A 22,930-nucleotide genomic window follows, 5' to 3' on the forward strand; every position below is an offset into this window, starting at 1 on the left:
ATTTGCTTAATTGTTTTTTTGCTCCAGTGTGTATCATTCCATACTATTTGTAATTTTCTAGCTCACTCATCCTGTTCTTCATTGCTTCAATTTTCCCTGTATTAATAATTTGGTGTCATTGGAAAGCTTAGTTCCTTCACTACCCACCAGTAGTTCCAAATTATTTAAATAGCTTAAGTCCCTGTAAATATCCTTTGGGGAACCCTAGTACTTCTTCAGTTATAAAATTCATCATTTTCTCCTGCCTCATTTCTGTGTCTATTCTTAACCACTTACTAATCTATAATCCTCTTATTCCATGACTGTGAATATTAAAAAAAGAAGCTTTTGAAAATCGATTACTTATGTGCTGAGGGTGGGGGTTGCAAATTAGAATAAGCTTAGATTGCTTTTAAGTAATACACTGTTCTTTTTCTAATATATTTTGGACAGTTTAATAAGTATATCATAGAAAAATGTTCTTTCTCTAGACATGTAGCAGTCTCTAGACAAGAGCCAAGGTGGCGCAGTGGTTAAATGCAGCACTGCAGGCTACTGCTAGATCAGCAGTTCAGCGGTTCAAATCTCACCGGCTCAGGGTTGACTCAGCCTTCCATCCTTCCGAGGTGGGTAAAATGAGGACCCAGATTGTTGGGGGCAATATGCTGACTCTCTGTAAACCGCTTAGAGAGGGCTGAAAGCCCTATGAAGCGGTATATAAGTCTATTGCTATTGCTATGTAGCAACTTTTATTTTGCCAGTATTTACAATATATACCTCCTTATCTCTTTTGGATACAATTTCCAATTTGGAAGGAGAGCTCGTCTTGTCTTTTATACTTTAATTATTCTATTCAAGAATTTATAAGTTGGCATAGTCAGGTGATTTTTCAGTTTTATGACTGCATTGCTTAGCCATGAAGCTGGTAGTCCCAACTGTTAAACAAGGATTTCTTGTGTTTTTTTGTTTAATTTTTGAGGTCACCACAAATCCAAGCAACTCTGCGTGGCTTTACAAAGTTAAAAGGACAATTCTATAAAACAATACATGTCCATAAAACAGAGACTTGTTCAGATCATTCCCAATTAATAGACATCACCTGTTCAGCTGAACCCAGTGCCTGTGGGAAAGGCCAAGCCAAAAGTCAAGGCAGTGTCAGCCCTCTGAGGTTGACAGACTTGTACCCCAAAGTTAGGAATGAATGTTAGGCTTAGCAATCCTGAGTTAATAATAAATCAGTAATTTATTTGGTTATTGCTATTCTTTAATTGTTTCTAAAAATTTAAAAAACCTTCAGCCTTAATAGACTCTGGATCTGTGATGGCGAACCTATGGCATGCATGCCACAGGTGGCACATGGGGCCCTCTCTGTAGGCACATGAGCTGTCACCCAGTTCAGCTCCACCGCACATGCACGTGTGCCTCCTGACAGCCAGCTGATTTTTAAGTCTCTGTCAGGCATGTGGAAGATGTGCACACATGTGCAAGGGGGTGTCACATGGGGTGAGGGGAGCATAGGGGATACAGGTCCCCCTGCACCCCGTTTTTGATCCCAGGAGGCTGCAGGGAGGTCTGCTAGGCCCAAAACAGGATGCGGGGTGGGGGGTCACGGAGGCAGGGGGAGTGGAGGGGGAGTTGCACACACATTCCATTATGGGTGTGGGCGGGCATGCTTGCTGTTGTGCATGTGTTTTCGGCACACGAGGACAAAAAGGTTAACCATCGCTACTCTACATAATAAGTAAGAGCACAGCCACAAAATAGTGAAAAGCAATGCATATCCAAGAATATGATAATATGATGCATTATGGTTATGATTAACAGTTACACAATAACAATATATAACCAGATCCCAAAGATCTTTCAAATAGCAAAGTTTTACAAGTTTCTGGAAGGCCGCAAAAGGGGGAGCTAACACTTGAAAAGGGATTTTCTATGTGGGAGCTCCCTTTCTCTGGAACCGCTTGCCCCAGAAGATGGGAATTCCTACCCAGAATACCCATTTTCGAGTTCCTTTCTGAGATATCTCTCAGTAGATTGGAACACCAACAGATGTTCTCTGTTTAGATTAGGCAGCAAAAATCTATCTGATTTTATAGTTCCCCTGTGCATTGGGATTAACAACCAGCATCTTAAATAATATGCATCTCTGCAGCACAAATGTTAAATGACAGAAGGAGACTGTCCTATAAACATGCAGGTAATTGTATTTTGCACCCTTAATACACACAGGTTACTGCATATAGAGTATAGTAGAATGGAATAACAGAATTTGAATAACAAGAACCTTGTTATTCCTTGGAGGTCTTCTAGTAGTCCAACTTCCTGCTCAGGCAGGAAATCCTATACCATTTCAGAGAAATGGTTGTCCAATCTCTTCTTTAAAACTTCCAGTGCTGGAGAATTCATAACTTCTGATTAATTATTCTAACTGTCAGGAAATTTCTTCTTAGTTCTAAGTTGCTTCTCTCCTTGATTAGTTTCCACCCATTGCTTCTTGTTCTACCCTCAGGTGCCTTGGAGAATAGTGTGACTCCCTCTTCTTTGTGGCAACACCTGAGATATTGGAACACAGCTATCATGTCTCCCCTAGTCCTTCTTTTCATTAAACTAGACATACCCAGTTCCTGCAATTGTTCTTCATATGTGTTAGCCTCCAGTCCAGAGGTGGGTTCCTACCGGTTCAGTCCCCTAATCCGGTCCCCTAATTTTGCACCAATTGGAATTTCTGGTGATCTTCAAGAGCCATCCATGTCAAGCCAATTACATAAGTCTTTATTTACCTTTTACTAGTATAGATCAAACAACCATGGGAAGAGGCCATTACTGCATCAATGCTCAATAAAGGAATAGGAGAGAGCAATTTAACAATCTTCCATTAGACTTTTACACACCACCAACAAACATCTGCACTGCTAATCTATAGAGAACTGGTAGGATTTTCAGAAATAAGATTTGATTGAGGTGGCATAGAAATAGCAGTCTAAATAATTATAGATATATAATTTTCTAACATTCGGTCGAGTAATATACCTGTATTTCCACAGGGATGTTCTCTATGATATTTATCGTATTTAAAACCTCCTTTGATTTAATTCCAACCCTAAACTCTGGGACAAATTGAGAGACAGGATTATTGATTTTTGTCTGGTATCCCTAATAAAAAAAATCTCTATCATAATACCACTTCAGAGTAAGATAAAGCATCAACTGGCATTATCAGTGTTAGTTCTCAACTGACACTGAAAAATGGAAAATCAAAGTAAATTTCAGTCTTGTTGCTCTTTAACTCCTTTAATGAAGGTGGGATAAAAATAAATAATAAATAAATATTCCCTCTTTAGTTGAACAATTTACTTAGGATATTCACTCACTTAAGTTTGAGAACAAACACCAAGCAGGTTTACTACAATGTGGATATATAACAATCTGTTCAGGGACAGAAATGAGCCTGAGGTGAGCACTGCAGGTCCTAGCAAAGGAACATTTTATCCAAAATGGAAAACAATAAGCAGGGGAAAAAATCTTGACATTTGAAAAAAAGACCTTTAAAAATGTATTAATGAAGTCAACATTTCAAATATCTGCGGATTGCTTTCCATAGTACTGGGTCTTGCAAAGAGGACACTAAATATGCACTATATGATCTAGTCATTGACAACAATAGATAACTCACCAACTAATTCTTTTGTCCTTATTTGCATGTTACAAAAACACATAATACAGTTTGCTTTATTTGGTTTAACATGAAATTCCAAAACTTCTCGAAACAGAAAAGGTGGAGCGAGTGTACATGCATTGTAATAATCTAAAACCAAGATGCCTTACAATTGAATCTTCTCTGTGAACCAGGCATTTATATTGTGCTCTTAAGCATATTCATGCTATGTATTTTCCCACAGAGTTCAGAAAAAACTTGCATGCTAGCCAGTCATTTCTCTTCAATAACCCTAATGACAAAATGTACATTGATCTGTACCCATCTGTATCCATTTCTAGCTCCTTTCTCATACACTTAAGTGTATTTCTCTAGGTCATCTCCTAGAAAATAGGATCTGGGACTATTCTTGACAAGGAAAGTGCACTGATTATAGTTGGGCTCACACAATATACTTTATCAAAATGTGTTTGGCTTGATTTGGAATATGTGTTTTATGAACCCATTTTGAAAATTGTGGTGTGCCATTTAGTTTAATAGAGTTTATTCAATAAAACATGTTTGTACAATATGTATGTATGTATGTATGTATGTATGTATGTGTGTGTGTATGTGTGTATGTATGTATGTATGTATGTGTGTTTGTATGTGTACGACCAAGGACCAGAAACCAGACCGCAACTGCACCATTAGCCCCTTTAAACCCCTCCTATCCTTACATGAAACACAAACCCCCAACCAATCAGAACACACTTCCACCCAATCAGAACACAGCCAAGCTCCCACCCAATCAGCTCAAACCCCCACTGGCAGTTAAAAGGAAGAAACAGCCGAGATCTCACATTGCTCCTGGAAGCACGAAGCCTGAAGATGACAAATGAGACTTCGTCGAAACGTCGCCAAGACACTTCCAATTTTACGCGGGAGAAAACCCGAATAACCAAAGACATATACATATACATATACATATACATATACATATACATATACATATACATATACATATACATATACATATACATATACATATACATATACATATACATATACATATACATATACATATACATATACATATACATATACATATACATATATATATATATATATATATATATATATATATATATATATATATATATATGTTGTATTTGTGCTGATAAATAAATAAAGGGAGACTAGTATAGATCTATTTCAAGCTATTTAGCTCTCATCAGCTAGCCATACCCTTACTGAATACCCTTATTGGGTTTCTGTCTGGATGGTCTCTTGGGACGAGCCGATAGACAGAGAATGGAAGTAGTGATCTTCCTCCCATATTTGGGCATACCAGGGGTTGTGACACTAAATACATACATACATACATACATACATACATACATACATACATACATACATACATACATACACACACACACACATATATATATACATTCCTATCATATCATATCATATGTTATGATGAAACTTACATAGGAATTCTGCCTTTCCAGTTGCCTGGCTTGAGAGTAGGTTATATTATTCATCCTTACACTTTTAAATGTACAGGCAGTCCTCATTTAGTGATTGTATTGTTTAGTGATCATTTGCAGTTACAATGGTGATGAAATAATAACTTTGCAACCCATCCCCGCATTTATGAGATGAGTTGCCAGAGTGTTTAGAATGCAGTACTACAGGCTACTTCTGCTGACTGCTAACGTGCAGTTCAGCAGTTCGAGTCTCACTGGTTCAAGGTTGATTCAGCCTTCCATCCTTCTGAGGTTGATAAACTGAGGACCCAGATTGTTGGGGGCAATATGCTGACTGAGTAGAGTGGGTTATAAAGGACTGTGAAGTGGTATATAAGTCTATGTGATATTGCTATTGCTATGATCTCTACAAGCAAACGGAAGTTGAAGTAAGATCGTAAACACAGTTGTAGTTTTACTTAGCAATCAATCAATTTCTTAACAACTGAGTTGCTAGTTTAACTGTGGTTATTAAATAGAATATAATTCTTTAGAATATAATTCTTTATTGGCTTGATTGGACACACAAGGAATTTGTCTCTGGTGCATAAACTCTCAGTGTACATACAAACAACAAAGTGATGAGTCCTATATCACACACACACTCACACACATATACTCACACTTATATAACTACCTGTAAATAAGGACTACTTGTACATTTAAGTATCAGGATAAATAACTTAACCTGCTCTGATTTGTAAGTGCACACCTACCTCTACATTTTCAAAAAGCTCAGCAGTGCAAGAATATAGAATGTGAAATAGCAGCAAGTTAATGCAAGGATGAAAGGAAGCAAAGTAATGGCATCATTACGAGCCGAGGTGGCGCAGTGGTTAAATGCAGCACTGCAGGCTACTTCAGCTGACTGCAGTTCTGCAGTTCGGCTGTTCAAATCTCACCGGCTCAGGGTTGACTCAGCCTTCCATCCTTCTGAGGTGGGTAAAATGAGGACCCGGATTGTTGTTGGGGGCAATATGCTGACTCTGTAAACTGCTTAGAGAGGGCTGAAAGCCCTATGAAGCGGTATATAAGTCTAACTGCTATTGCTATCATCATGATGCACTTTTTTTGAAGAATGAAAGACAACTGGATAGAGTTAAGGAAACTAAAAAGAACAAAACAAAACATGTTTGTCTCTGTAAACCTTCATCATAAATTGTTCTAATTTGTTTGGGCCTTTTGAATGTGTATTTATGTACATTAATTACACATCACATATGGATTTCGTATTTTGTGTCAGTTTATACAACAAACGGTATATTTACGTATGTGAAAGTTTAAATGTATGTGGAAAATAAACAAGAAGATCAAGTGAAACTGTGGATAAAATTACAAAGATGTATACACAGAAAAACATAGTATAAAATCAAGATCTAATTAAATTACATGATTCCACTACTTTTCAGCCATATTTCACCCATATTCTTCTTCATCCTATAAACAAAGTTTGCAATGTGCAGAATGCTGCTGAATACAAAATGTTTAAGATACAAATCTGCATAGAGTGGCAAGAGGCTAAAATCTAAGGAAAGCAGGCACAATAATAGAGTTTGCAGTTTTCTTCATGTATGCTTTGCATACAACATCCTGTTCAAAATACACACAAACATCCTGTTCAAAATACACACAAACAAACCAAGTCTTATATCAATTGGTGTAAAGTCATAAAAGGGGTTTGACTTTGTATTACTAATCTTTCACCCTAGCTGATCCTTGCAAACAAAGCTTCATCATGGCTGCAATACACAGCAGCAACAGCAAAACAAAAGCCACTATTTCCAAGAACTTTATTTTTTTAGTATTTAATCACTCTTTTTCGAATCAGCTCCCACTTTTTTTGGCTTAGAGCAAATGTAGAACACTTCTTAAACAGTATTGCGGATTGAAGATTTAATAGCTGCCAGTTTATGAAAGGTTGTAAACTGTAATCTGTAAACTGATGCAAAGTAATGTGGTTGATGCAATGAGGCTGATTAACTGCAACTATAGTATAACCCTTTTAAGACTGATGGGAGGTCCACACAAGTCTATATATAGGTGGGTATTAGAGGGCGTTTCTCTCTCTCTCTCTCATCGTGTATTCAGTTTTCTCCTTGTGTCTGTAGTGAATGGTAAGGGAATTTATCTCCTGCATGTGTTTGCCTATATACAGTATATTCATATATAAACCACTGTTAATTGTCTAAAACTCTGTGTGCTGTGTATTGCTCCTGGGTATATATCATAATAATAGTCACACTGTCAAAACTCTGACATTGCGCAAATGTGAATTTGTAAAATTCAAGCCTGTGTTAATATGGCATTGTGGTTTTACCTAAGGATTTCTTTTTTAAAAAAATCTGCAGAAATGTTTATCTGCAATTAAAATGCACATTGTATGCATTTCAGAATAACTTTGTGGATGGGAAATTGGCTCAGCATTTGTGTAAAACACAGTGGACTCAGAAGTGCCATGTTAATCTTAGAGTCCCACAAAAATGTCTTAAGGAGAGAAAAACATATGTAATTTAATAGTATGCTGGAGTACAGCTGTAATAAATCAATCAAATCAATAAATGTTGATTTGATTTAATAAGTGAATGGAAGAAATGATTATTTCTAGTTGTAACATGTTTTCATAGTATTTATTTATTTCACCAATAAAGCTGTACTTCTTCAGGTTGTTCATGATGGCTTATCCAACTACAACGACACTGTGGGATATGTTGCACTAAGAAACAGTAACTTGCTCCAAGTCAGCCATCAACTTCATGGGTGAAGTGGGGATAGGAACCTGGATATCCCTAGTATGAGTCCAGCATCTTAAGCACAACAATATATACTAGCGTTCAAGCTGCTAGGCTGATAAGTCTTACTTTTCAGATTCTATGTATTGTCCCTCCCATGTATTTAGCAGTGCCACAAAAGGGTGCTTGATGTTATGCTGCTTCTGCTCTGAAGGGAAAGTAAAATGGCAGGAACTATGAAAACCTTCCAGTATTCTTACTACTACTACGTACAGTATCAATACAAAGCATCCAGAACATGGTTATATCACTGTGAAGGTGCTGATTTGGCCAGAACATGAAGGATCAGATGTAACTTATAGCAATAGCAGTAGACTTATATACCGCTTCATAGGCCTTCAGGCCTCTCTATTATCACTCGTTCAGCACCATCATACCCCCAGGACTACCTGGAATGTGTGAAATGACTTGAACCAGATAAAAATTGAAGTGTGGCAAACTTGGAAAGGGTGTGATTCATTCAATGATGTTTATGTGAAGCATACCTTTAAAAGTTTTTGGGAAGCAATACTCCTCTATCCCATTTCGAGCAATGAAGAAAGAGAAGCCACCAAATTAGCTTCCTCCTCCTCCTCTCCTCCTCCCCCTCTTCCTCTTCTTCTTCCCCTTCCCCCTCTCCTCCTCCCCTTTCATTTATCTGATTTTTGTCAGAAAATTATTTCCGATTTTAAAATGGCATCAGAGAAAATTGATCCTAAAATCAATTAAATGGCATTACAATTTACAATACTGTAATTGCATGCATAGGTACTTGAAAAGAAATTCTCCTGAATCTGCAGCCCAGGACTGCAACCCAGGTAGCAATCCTTCACTTGCTATTTTTGCTTGTACTTGTTTTCTTTAGTCTTCAGTTGCAGCTGTCAACATGATATAGTCATCTGTGCTCCAGTCAGGTATTGACAGCTTTTTTGTAGTTAAAAAAAACAAAACCTAGATGCATGATGTCCTCAACTGAATCCTTATCCTAGTTTCTATAGTATTTTTTATAAATGCTTTATTAAAATGTTATAAGCCAGAGCAAGCATAAACATGAAGAAGTGGCTTTTGCATGCTATTTAGATAATTGTTTTCCTTTGTTAGTTTTAAATTTCGAAAGGCAAGAATAGCTTTCTTTTTCTTCTTTCAACCTATGATTATAACATACACAGAGTTGCAAAAGTTTTCCCTGCAGATTATAAATATTAGTATAATATTTCATTATATAAATATGAGAGAATATTTGGAGTTTTATTTGGTTAAGGGCTGCATCATACTGCTGTCTTGATAAGCATAGAGAAGAACATTTGTATTGTCACAGGCTGGTTGCATGCTACATCACACTATGTACAATGCATACTTATCTATACCACACACCGCAACAGAAATAATCCAGGGCTGCTTTTGCAGTTATTTATAATTAAAGTCCCTTTCCTTTTAGGACAGTGAATACATTTGGAATTTTGAGAGAAAACTTTGGTTCGGGGGGGGGGGGAAGGGGGTGGTGGTGGTTGCACAGAGAGGAGCAGCTTGATCATTCATAAAATGGTTTGCAATAGAAGAAATGGCTGATCACAAAATGCCAATCTATCAGAAGGCAAACCGGTAAAGTTGCTCATGATCATCCATCCAGCTGTCTAGGATATTTACTATGAGAAGACACATTGATGTTCATGGAGCTATCTGGGACCCAGAAAGTGCCACTTCAAACCATTGCATGAAAGAAGAGACCAGCAAGTTGGCACTAATGGTATTTACCAGTAGTGCGATTCAATTTTTTTACTATCAGTTCTGTGTGTGTGTCTTGGTGGCATGGCTTGGTGAGTGTGGCAGGGGAAGGATACTGTAAAGTCTCCATTCCCTCCCCACTCCAGGGGAAGGATACTGTAAAATCTCCATTCCTCCCCACCCCAGGGGAAGGATACTGTAAATTCTCCATTTCCTCCGCACTTCAGGGGAAGGATACTGTAAAATCTCCATTCCTCCCCACTTCAGGGGAAGGATACTGTAAAACTCTATTCCTCCCCACTCCAGGGGAAGGATACTGTAAAGTTTCCATTCCCTCCCCACTTCAGGGGAAGGATACTGTAAAATCTCCATTCCTCCCCACTCCAGGGGAAGGATACTGTAAACTCTCCATTCCTCCCCACTCCAGGGGAAGGATACTGTAAAATCTCCATTCCCTTCCCACTCCAGGGGAAGGATACTGTAAAATCTCCATTCCCTTCCCACTCCAGGGGAAGGATACTGTAAAATTTCCATTCCCTCCCTACTCCAGGGGAAGGATACGGTAAAGTCTCCATTTCCTCCGCACTTCAGGGGAAGGATACTGTAAAATCTCCATTCCTCCCCACTCCAGGGAAGGATACTGTAAAGTCTCCATTCCCTTCCCACTCCAGGGGAAGAATACTCTAAAATCTCCATTCCCTTCCCCACTCCAGGGGAAGGATACTATAAAGTCTACATAATTCCAAACCTGTGATTTGTGACTATTGATAGTCTGCTAGAGTAAAGTATATGATCCATTTGAAAAAGAATGTGATCACCCTCATCACTATAAACATCAAAAGCCAAACAATCACCAACTCATCCATCATAAATCCCAGTATCTTTTACATATTATAGTATTTTAGTATCTTATTAGAGTTATATGATTAGGCACAATGATATTTGCTTCAGAAATGCCTTTGTATAATGCAACAGACCCTGAATTAAAATACTAATGGTTTTTTTTTGTGAAACATCATTGTGAACTGACTCATTTTGCCCACTTATGGTTAAAACATGACAATCTTCCAAAAATGAATTATTGGCTTTCAACGGCTATGCATAAAGGACAGTATGTATAAAATGATTATCTTATGTGACTCATGTCTGAAAACCCTACATGTGATAATAAAAGTTTAAAAAAGAGGGAGGGGGAGGCATAACTGGGTTTAAAACTTTCATAAAATAAGTGAATAATCAGTGCATTTAAACCCACGCACACATCATATATAATTGAAGCTCAGAATTTTTAAAGTGCCTTTAACTTATATCACGTACCAGTTTGTGAATGACTGAGAACTGAAATGCCCAAATGTTCATTGCTGCATACTAATTTGACGAAAAGCTCATAATGCTTCTCTAATCACCGCCATAAGCTACTCTAACCTTAAGCAATTACCAGCACAATAGAAAGTAATATCCTGTTTTAGACAACCAAACTACTTCCATATGTGTTTTAGATGTTATGATTCATAGGATGTATTAAAATGTATGAAAGAACACAATGTCCCAAAGTAAACAAATTGGAATCTGCTGCCCTAATGTATAATTTACAAACTACATAAAAAACAATGCTTCTGAAACTGTAAATCAATGTGTCTGTCTTAGAGCATTCTGCAGCTTCTCTGCTATTATGTATGATTATAAACTAGGTTTCACACTCATATTCTTTTTCATTGCTCCTGGAGATACAAAATGAAAAAGAAAAAAAAAGTCAATATATCCTTAAATTGATTTTGGAATTAACAAGCATGGAACAGATTTCCTAAGATCTGGAATAATGTCATTTTGATATCTTTCTCATCAAAGTGGAACAGAAAAAGTGATTAGCTTTGCTCTCAAATCTTTAGAATGATGTTTCTATATATTCCCTTCAAAACTAAGCTGTCATTTTCTTTTTTCTTTGGTTTCCCCCGCCCCACTTTTCGGCTGTCGCCTGAATTTGTAGGACACTTGAATAGTTGAAAACAAGAAATGGCAGACATTGGAATTTTAAAGTAATACCACTTAGATTTATATACCACTACATAGTGCTTTACAGCCTTCTTTAAGCACTTTACAGTGTCAGCATATTGCCCACAAAAATCTGGGTCAAAATGTTGGGAGGGGTAGGCTTAATATTTAAAATCAGAGGCTGATAAATAGAGAGGTCTTGCTTTCTATGTTCTACTGCTGGCAGATCTTATTATTTATGTATGATTATTTATTTAAACCACCCACTCCAATTGAATTTCGCTATATATAAAACTTCTATCTTGTTTGCAGTTTATCTTATGGATCTAAAGCAGAGGTGGTATTCTACCAGTTCAGACCAGATCACCCGAACCTGTAGCAGAAATCACGCACACTCATATTTGGTAACAGGTAGGGAAGATAAGTGTATACCAGCCCTGATCTAAAGCCTATGCTTATCATTGTCAATGCCACTCACCAACATGTCCACTAAATTTTTTCATGCCCTCTCCATAGGGGAAGCCATGGCATTTAGTATAAATCTGCTACAAATCAATAGTCTAAATGCCATGCTGGTGATCCCTAACCACTTTTGTAAGAGAGCTCATTTCTTTCTTTCTCCCCTTCTGTACTTCAGATCGCTCAACTAGTTTATGTGGAAATCTGGCTTGACCAACTATCTCCTTTCTGATAAAAGGCCAAGACTTGGAGCATGTTTTTTTTTGAAAGCTATTTTTCTGCTCTTGGATATAAAGCACCATCTGTCTGCTGCCCATCATCCATTATCAGATGGTGAGAGGACAAATGCTCCTTGTGGCAATTCTTCCATTCTGAATGGAACCACCACCAAAATCATTGCCCTCATCTTTTTTTACTGTAGTCAAAATTGCTTGTAATAACCCAGTTCATTAATTCAAGCCAATCATAGCTAGCAACCAAACTTGTGGCCAAATGCTTCCCAACTTTCCTCTCACTTATAGGCTATGCTTTCTCAAAGAAATTGTAAAGCTGGTTAACGCCTCCTCAAGATTGCCTAAAAGCTTCATTCAAGCTTTCATTTAAATGAATTTTACTATTATTTCTTTACCTTAAAATGTACTATTGCGCCATGAAGCCCCCCCCATTAATGTTGAAGCATGTCTGATTTTCTATAAATCCTCCATACAACTTTTTTTTTTAAAAAAAAATTGAATGCTAAGTTCACTAGACCATTTCCTGTACTTGCACAGAGCAGATCTATACTTATTTGCCTGAAGCTTCAGGCCACATTGAAAACACATTTAGTGTTCCCTCACTTGTTCTTGCTTCTGGAAGCTTCTCCCATCCCAAATTGCCATTTGTGCGCTTCTGCCTTGCCATCTCCCCTAGAGTTTAGAGTTTTTTATTGAACACTTATAGGCCGCCCTTTTCCCTGAGGGGACTCAGGGTGGCTTACAATAATGAGGGAGGGGAGTGCAAGACAAGACATAAAAGAAAATGTGAGTAAAAAAATAATTAACAATAAAAGCACAACATTCACTCAGCATTCGGGCGGGGAGAGAGTAAAGTCCTATCCCCAGGCCTGACGGGATAGCCAGATCTTGAGGGCCGTGCGGAAGGCCTGGACGGTGGTGAGGGTGCGGATCTCCACGGGGAGATTGTTCCATAGCATCGGAGCTGCAACTGAGAAGGCTCTCCTCCGCGTAGTCGCCAGTCGGCACTGACTGGCGGATGGAATTCGGAGGAGGCCTACCCTGTGCGATCTGATGGGACGCAGGGAGGTAATTGGCAGAAGGCGGTCTCTCAAATAGCCTGTCTTGTTTGCGGGATGGAGAGGAAGAATTCAAGGTGGAATATATTTGTATCTATTGATTCATCACATTTCTCCACTGCCCTTGTCACCTAAAGGAGACCGGGTAGTTTACAAATAGTATATTTAGATTCCTAGTGCAGAAGGAGCAGGCTGGAATATTTAATTCACTAAAAGGGTCACCTAGATATGAAAAAATCATGGGGAAGTAACAGAAGATATTGACATTGCTAACCTCTTTTGACAGTTCCATTTGCTATACCCTCAGGGGTATAAACCATTTCACACACTGTAGATTCTGACTTCAGAGTCTGCCGGCAGTTTTGATTCCAAAGTAGAGGGAGACTGATTTGGAGAAGGGAGTACAGAAAATTTTAAAACCACCAAGAATGAAAAATACATGTCCTCCAAGTTGAAAAGGAGAGTCCTGAATTGAGCAATCTCTAGATGGAGATAAGAGCTTCCTATTGTCTGGTATCAAGAAAAGAAAGGAGGCAGAAGAGTGGGTTGGAAGATAACATATCTCCAATTTCAACCAAATAAAGGGGTGCTGGACATCTGACTAAGCAAAAGAGGACATGGAAAGAAGGACAAATGGGGGAAAAAGAGAACATGCTGTTTGATTTCTAGTTACCCATAACAAAAATTAGAGCAAAGAACTGCAAAAAAATGTACTTGACTTGCATATATACATGAAATTGCTTTTTCCAACATTAGAAAGTCTGGTTTTTTCAACTGCATAATTTTCCCAACAATCTTCATTTTCAAGAATATATACAAACGATAAAATGGAATTGGAAGGAAGACATGAGGGCAAAAAAGAGAACATGCCTTTTGTTTTTGCAAGACACCTGGTAACTCCAGCTCTCACTTCTGAGATTCCCAGGCAGGATGAAAGAGAGATAGAAAGATGGTAAGGAGGGGGGGGGGAATTTGTAAACCCCAGCTAATATGGAAATGGAAATAGCAAGCGAAATAGAATGTCCTCCAAGTCACTCACAACTAGGCCCAGACAGGAGACATATCTGGTACCTCCTAGATCCAGTGACAAAGGAAAAAGTTTTATGTATTTATCTACATAGATTTAAATAATGCCTGATTCCAACCAACTCTGGACCTCTTATGCAGTAACAAGCCAAAACAAAAAGAGGAACATGATGCCTGTCCAGAAAAAAAAAACATGCAGATATCTTACAAGGGCTTACCAACTAGCTTTTCTCCCAGAATCTGGAAGAAATTTTCAGTGCCTTTCAGAACATTGTCAGGGTGGGAACCATATGGATCTTTGGTGCAGGCACCATGATAGAAGAGGCATGTTTCCAAGACCCTGTTAGATGGCGTTATTCAGACTCCAATTGCTTCCATTCTGCTGAAACGTACTAATTGTGTAAAAAAAATAATAATACAGATAGGTGCTTCCCCAAATAACTTGGCCCAAAGTTTGTTGACCTGAAAATGTGGGAAGGTAGCCAAGTTTAGCCATGGGACCTATTAATGCATAGAACATGATTCTATGTCCTGTCTTTGCAATAGGCAAATCATGTATGTATCTATGATGCATGCATGTATGCATGCATGTATGTACAGTATGTATCAGAAACGGAATTCAGCAGGTTCTGACCAGTTCTGGACAAACGGTAGTGGAAATTTTGAGTAGTTCGGAGAACCAGTAAATACCACCTATCACTGCCCCTGCCCCCATCTATTCTCTGCCTCCCGAGTCCCAGCTGATTGGGAGGGAATGGGGATTTTACTGCCACGCCCATCAAGCCACACCCACAGAACCGGTAGTAAAAGTTTTTGAGTCTCACCACTGGTATGTATGTATGTCACATGAATTGCTTATTTTCTGTCTCCAGCAAAGCAACCCATCTAGCAGAATTGAATCCTTAAGGTTTCTGCTGTGTTTTTTTTCTGAGATTGAGTTTCAGGCAGAATAGATATTTATAGCTGAACTTGGCCTGATGTCTTTGGCCTGTCTTTGTAGGTGTACGCTTAATTACAGAGAGTAAAAGAGGAGACATGCAATCTGAAAGATCAAAATATAAAAATAAAATTCTCATTAATACATTCATGTAGAAATTTATTCCAGTGTTTTGTTGAAATCCGGTGACCTTTCCATCTGTTGCCAAGGACAGACTCTGCCCTGAAAGAGAATATATATCTCCTTACTATCTCTTTAAATGAGCCAATTTATCTGAGAAAAATCTCTTCCTCTGCTTATGTAAATATCCAGAACTTGCTGGTCCCTGCAAAGACACTGTTTAAACAGCTTTTAGAGCCCACCCTCCCCTGCTTTCAAATGATAGATTATCTGTGTCCAAGTTGATTTGTAAAGTATAAGCTTAAATGGCCAACTGCAGAAACACCGCTAATTTGATTACCTGCTCATTTTATGTTTTCAGAAAACAAATGCTGATTTGATGCAGATGAGCTGTTTTTGAAAGAAATTCTCAGTAACAAGAGTACTTTGTTTAGTAGCATTCTATTAAAACAACAGTATCATACCTGAATTACAAAAAGATGAAATTTGGCACTACTCAATGGCTTTTGTTTCAAAGGATCTTTAAAAATGTGATAATTCAGACATATGATAAAACAAAAAATTACTTTATCTTAGGAATTTGGTGCCTTAATATTGTTTCTGCTCACCTCCAAAAAAAATTTGTTAAAAAAATAAACAGCCTTTTCTTTTTAAAGTTGCCCCAAACCTGCAGGATTTGGCATAATCCTGATTTGTGGTGGAATGTAATCTAGATTCCCAGGAGCAAGGGAGTGCATTCCAGAGGAATAAGATACAGTGAAATTTCAATAGTGTGATTGGGAGGAAGATGGTCAAGCTAGCTCTTCCATAGTAGTTCTGATTCTTTAATGATGCAAGTAGTTTGCTTTAGTTTGGCAAGATTCTGTCTATAGGCAAGAGTATAGGGTAGGATAATTAAGTTAAGAATGGCACTAGCAACCTATGTGCTAAATCACTTCGTAATACTTGCTGCCCTCTCTTAGAACCTAAGTCTAATTATTGCATGATTGACTGTTTTAATTAGCACAGACTTTTAACACACTTAGGAGTATGTAGCTGGAGGCTCCGTGTAAGGATTTTCTTTCTGTTGGAATAGGGGCAGCCCCTTCCCCACCTAAAGAGGAAAAGAATATATCTGAGAGCTCCATTCCAAAGTCTAGCTTGTCTTTGATGGGAAAAATGCAGCCCCCTATTCTGCTTGAATAGAGAGGGGGGGGGGGTTCCTATAATTAAATCAATGGTATTTAATACTAGATGGAATGCAAGAAAAACAGAATCAGCCACAAAAACACATTTGATTCAAGGTCATGTCAAAGGCTAGTTAGACATCGTGGTGCTGTTGCAAACACTTTGGGAAATATGATTGAACAGAACTGGAAAGTAATGGGGGTAGAACACTAGCAATGCATACTTTTTAATATTTGAATTTGCATTTGTATTTCACAAAGGGAGCAACATATTTTTAATTGGAAATAAAGACAGTTCTATTGATAACAGCGCCAAAGTTTATAGCAGAAAGGTTCAGATCGTTAACTGCAGGTCATTTCCACAGGAAAAAAAATTGCAACTTTTCATTCCATTAACTTCCATTAACTTGATCTTGTAATGTTATTTCTATAAATACTTAAAAAAAACATCCTTGGTAGGCAAAGAAGAGAAAACATAATGATAGAATTAAAGTATCTTACTTTCTAATGAAACCAGAGCTAATTACTTTTGAAAATAACATGAGTCAGAGAAGCAACATTTAATGGTCTTTCTTTTCAGACACTTGTTTCTATAAAAGCCAAGTTAATGGCAGAATTATATCCAAATTCATAACATTCCAGCTACTACTTGACATTTAATGGATCAGATGCTTTAATATTTGGCTGACAGTGTATAGACACAACAATTATGCGATATTCTTCCATCTTTTCTCAAATGTTCTTTCAAATTCTTGGCCTTGGACCTGTGTCTCTCTCTATCTAAAAGAATTACACTTTTATTGACTCCATAGTTTCACATGATCCTATTTTCTGTAATTTAAATGTCTGAACACTGCTTGAAAACAACAGCAACAGCAACAAAGAACCACATATTAAATAAACCTGACAATAGTAAGATGATATTTGTGGAATATATTTTGTAAAATAAGCAATGCAGCTGCAAATGAAGCATCCATCTGGATTAAATACTCCAAAAACAGAATATGCAAGCTTCCTATTTCACATCCCAGTGATTTTCTGATACCGAGCATTTGGTATTTTTCTTTGCATCTGGAATTTTTCAGCATGGAATACAGTTTCCAAGCATACTCTAGAGATGCCCTAGAATGTGCTAGGATAAGCCTACCCAGTCTATTTGTATTTGTATGGAAGATTTACGGATCACATCCCAGTTTTAGTATATTCACATTGTTGAAATATTGAGGTGTGTTTTATCTAACACAATTTTCAGATTGAACAAACATCTGCTATGCTATGGCCATTTGTTACAATGCCCTAATGCACAGGCCATCTTAACTTGTCCTTGGCCAAATTTTCTTTTAATATCTCCTTATTTCTTTATCTTCTTTATCTATTCTGATAAGCTTCTATAAGTCTTCTTAATTTATTTTTATTTTCAATGCTTCTTTACTGTGTTCATTGTAGGATATATATTGGTTTACGACTTTTTTCTGTTTCATTTTTAAAAATATATATATTAATTATGTAAAACACTTTAATTTTTTAAAATAAAAAGCAATAGAAAAATATTGAAGCAAATGCTGGAAGCTGCAAGCATGATACATATCTGCCTGGTGGATATTAAATTGTCTTCCAGCTTCTACAATAATTGCTTGGTTCATCCTCTAATTCTGGAAGATGAAGGCAGCAACATTAGATAGTTGACACCATCTCTAACTATGGCCTCTGGGCAAAAGTCCGTATAAAAGAAACTATTTATAGATATAGCCAGTTGTAAAAAGAACAATGGCAGAAGTTTTATCACATCTTCATGACATAAGCCATGATATGTATGTCCACATATATTCTGGTTCAGAAACATTTTTGCCAAATGTATAACCTCTAGAACATGGGTGGGTAACTGTCAAGTTTTCAGAAGCTGGAAATAAATGGTAACAGAATATGTGCGATGTAGATCAATAGTATCTGGAGGGTTGCACGTGATCCATGTCTATCTACTCATCTGGAAAACATAGTTGGAAATTAATACTTTTCCTATGTATCTCCATAATATCTGTTGATATTATCTCCACAAGGAAATTAGATAAACAGAATTATAGGCTAATAAAGACAGAAAATTAGGAGTTCGTTGCAAATGCCAAAATATATCAAAGTCAATTTTGGAGAAACTCATCTAATTCAGATCATTATTTTTTTCATACAATCAACATTAATCTACATCAAGTCTAATTAATGAAAGTATAATGATAGTCCTGAGTTTCTGGAAAAAGTTACAACATTTACAGAACATTTATGCAGGAACTCATTTGTTGTAGTACAAAACAGGTCGATCAAATACAAAAATATATATGCTAATAATAAAACCTTTTATGTGTGCCATAATATAATCACATTTTTTCAGTCTGAATTTGCAACAGAGTCTTTTTAAAATAGTACAGCAGATAAAAGTTACACCAAAACATGTTGTAAAATAATTCCAGAAGGTAAAGAAGAAAGACTTTTAATAGCTTATGATTAACGGAAGAAGGACTCGGTTACTTGAAGAACAGTGAATTTTGTTAGAATTTCCCCTTGGCAAATGATAGTTATTAGAATAAGGTTGAGGAGAAGAGAAAAAACTTTAGCCCTTGCAGTGTCTAAGCAGACTCTGAAAATTTCTCTTCATCATTCATAATTTACTCTAGTGTACCCTCACTGGTACAATCAATATTAAATACATCTTATACAGGAAAACCAATTTACTAGATGTGAAAATGGAGGCAGAATATCTTTTCATAGTTATATAGAAACAAAAACTGAGCAAAAACAATCAACTTTCCAATATTTCTCAATTTAAAGAAATATTTTCCTGTTAGAAGTTGGTCCTTTAGTCAAATATTATGCATCCCCTTCATAAAATATGTAGATCACGTTATTGGCAATGTACGGGCAACATATAAGAGTCTCAAAAATAAAAAGAATGTGATAAAGCTCTTTGAAAAAAAATCTTAAGGAGAATATGAATATTTATCAATTCAGAATTACACAGTTCCAGTAATTTGATTTAACAATACAGTTTTAGATAGCATTGAATCATACAAATTCACTTCTATTACTATTTGCATTCTACAATTAAAACTTCTGAAGACAACTAATAAATGCCATTCAGTGACATATGTATATTTAATATGGGAATGTAAGCCACTAGGAATTTTGTGTAGGATTTTTAAGATTTCAATGAACTCAATAGATTACACACAGAAAATGTTCTCCTTTGGGTGGCCGTTTTTGTGTCTCATCTCAAAAGGAACTAAACCGGGAAGCAAAAATTTATATTATTTAGTACAAGTGCAGCTCTCTAGTTTCTAATCCTCTTTGGATCCCTTTATTCCTGGTTCATCTTGTATTACCTAGAAAACAGACTCTTCTAGAAAACCACGATAGCTCTAAAATAAAACTTGCATAGCAACATTTGAAATTATTACTATGATGCTATATAATGCTTCTATAACAAAGGCCAAAATTAAACCGTGGGATTTCCATGCCTGATTGTTTCTTGAAAAGCCAAAAGCACTGTAATTATCTACTCTTTTATTATAAACTCACACAGTGTGTGTGTTCACATGTGCTTTAAATGGCATTAATATATGAGACATAGAAATATAGAGAAAATAATTGTCTCTGAAATAATTAATGTTGCATTCACACTTTTTTCTAGGAAGAATAGTAAAAGTTTATGCCAACAATTCTCTGCTTTCTTAATTTTCCATTATGACTTTTTGACAAGGCACTAATTAAGTGATTCATAATACTTAACATTGGGAGCAAATATTATTTCCATTTATTATTAATAGTCTTAGAGAGTATTGCAGTAGAAAAAATAATTGCTAGTTACAGTTCTTTCCACATATGGGTGGGAATAAAATACAAGATTAATCTTACTAACCTGTGGTGTCATTCCATGGCAGATGTACATGATTGGAATGTTTTCTGTATCTGGTCCCTGATCGAGGCACAGATCACTTTTTAGGGAATTCTGTAGCTAGAAAATATAGAGAAGATGGCTAAGTACTCAGGGGAAAAAAGAATATAAATTACTTGTTAAAACAGGACAAAGAATTATACCTGTTGCAACTATATTTTTGTAATAAATGTTTAACTGTCATTGAGTGAAAAAGTTAATATATTAAAATTGCGTAGTGTGAAACTTCAGCTTAGTCTATAATATATCTTTTAATTAATGGGTTGCTGCCGGCATTACTGCCGGTTCGGCACGCACGCAATTTTGCGCGCATTTGCAGTCATAAAAAGGTCTGTGCATGTGCAGAACATTAAAAAATGGGGGGGAGGACCATGCCACGCTGACCAGGGAACTGGTATGGAGATGTGGCAGGCCTAGGTTGTTGCCAGTTCTGGTGACTCAGGCCGGCAAATCACTATCAGTTTGGCTGAACCGTTGCGAACTGATAGGAACCCACCTCTGTACCTGACTCTGAACAGTTTATATTATAATAAACTATGAAAGTAAAGGAAGATGGATTGTGGTCCCTCTATACAAAAACACAGATAAATCACATCCGTCCATCCATCCCTGGGAAAACAACCAGGTCTTCAAGACTTTGAATTAAAAAATTTTTTTTTAAAAAAGAATTTTAATTAATGATCAAAGAATTTCAATTAGAAAAAGAATTTCAAAATTCACTAGGGTTCCAACAGTTAACTTGCTCAGTAAAGGTAGTAAATGGAGATTTGTTCAGTTTTGACCAAACTTCAGATCATCAATGTGCATTTAAAAAGAAAAAAAATGATACAATGTAAATTGTGTTCAATGTATCTTCCTGGTACCTTGGATTCAATTTTTAAATATCCAACTTATTTCACACTATTGCAAAATACTACTGTTTTGTATATAACAGAACAAAAATCTGTTTTCACATAAAAACCTCTTTTAAAGGCCAAAACATTTCTTATATAAGCTTTGGAATTTGCTGCCATAAGATTTGGTGCTGACAACTCACACAGCTGGCTTCCAAAAAGAGATAGACCAACTTATGAAGGTCATGGGGATCAGTGATAGCAGTGTGACTGCCTCTGCAGGTTTAGGTTTAGGTTTTATTCAACTTGTATGCTGCCCTATTCCCGAGGGACTCAGGGCGGCTAACAAAACCAAGGGAAGTGGGGGGGGGACAATACAAAAGGGAAGGCAACAGAAACAAACAGCAATACAAAACAATTTAAAAAGGTCTCAACAAGCGCACCAATTCGAGTGGGGATGGAACTCAACAGCCCCAGGCCTGCTGGAACAGCCAGGTCTTAACGGCTTTACGGAAAGCCTAAAGGGTGGTGAGGATCCGAATCTCCACGGGGAGATAGTTCCAGAGGGCCGGAGCAGCCACAGAGAAGGCCCTCCTCCGGGTGGTTGACAGCCGGCATTGGCCAGCAGATGGAATTCGGAGGAGGCCTAATCTGTGGGATTTAATGGGTCTTTGGGAGGTAATCGGCAGGAGGCGGTCTCTCAAGTACCCAGGTCCAATACCATGTAGGGCTTTATAATGACGACTAGCACCTTGAAGCGTATCCGGAGACCAATAGGCAAGGTTATCTACTGAATGACTAGTGAGCTTCCTTATGCAGTTGGTTGGGCACCGTAAGGCAAGACTGCTGGAGTAGATGAGTTAGGGATTTGATCCATGAGGGCAATGCTTATGTCATTATGAACACAATTATCCAGAGCTGATTAATCACAACAGTCGTGAGTGGTGCAATGGTTAGAAGGCAATATTGCAGGTTAATTCTGCCCATAGCCTGAAGTTCGATCTTGACTGACTCAAGGTTGAATCAGCCTTCCATCCTTTCAAGGTGAGTAAAATGAAATCCCAGATTGTTGGGGGCAATATCCTGACATTGCAAAATGCCCAGGGAATGCTGTAAAGCACTATGGAGTGGTATATAAGTCTATTGCTATTATTAACAGATACATTTTGTTCTTAAAGCTTTTCTCTCTGGGCCATGCTCGGTCCACCTGCAGGAAACTGCTCATCCCTATTTCCTTCCTAGGACTGCTCAAGCAAATAAAATGTCTCTTACCACCCCATAGGCGACAGTGTCAGAGTACATTCTCATCTCGGGATAGACAGTGACAAGATACCACCGGAAGGTCTTGCACTGCAGCTTTTTCCTCAAGGCCTTCCTCTCTGAAATATCCCCAATGTCAATTCCAGAATCCTGCACATGAAAGCCAGAAGGAAGGTCAGAAATATCAAAGTCACTCTTGCCATGCACAGATCATTTATTTCATCAGCATTTCAACTTTAGTGATCCACAGAAAACTTCCCAC

The 22,930-nt window shown here is 37.4% G+C and overlaps 1 protein-coding gene across 5 annotated transcripts in view; it reads right to left on the bottom strand.

The window, feature by feature from the left end:
* Window positions 1-22,930, bottom strand: part of GALNT18 (polypeptide N-acetylgalactosaminyltransferase 18) — a 391,276-nt gene that overhangs the window by 74,173 nt on the left and 294,173 nt on the right. For 4 of the 5 annotated variants that reach the window (XM_087718060.1, XM_087718044.1, XM_087718037.1 and 1 more), the window contains exons 8-9: window positions 22,681-22,818; window positions 20,540-20,635 (exon numbers count right to left, since the gene is read on the bottom strand). In XM_087718060.1, the coding sequence (XP_087574186.1) occupies window positions 20,540-20,635; window positions 22,681-22,818 (234 nt within the window). The remainder of the gene's footprint in view (window positions 1-20,539; window positions 20,636-22,680; window positions 22,819-22,930) is intronic. The other variant, XM_087718067.1, reaches the window with a different exon arrangement.

Source organism: Thamnophis sirtalis, unplaced genomic scaffold, assembly GCF_051295495.1.
Source record: "Thamnophis sirtalis isolate CommonGarterSnake01/CBP01778 unplaced genomic scaffold, rThaSir2_p1.2 scaffold_1, whole genome shotgun sequence".
NCBI classification, from domain to species: Eukaryota; Metazoa; Chordata; class Lepidosauria; order Squamata; family Natricidae; genus Thamnophis; species Thamnophis sirtalis.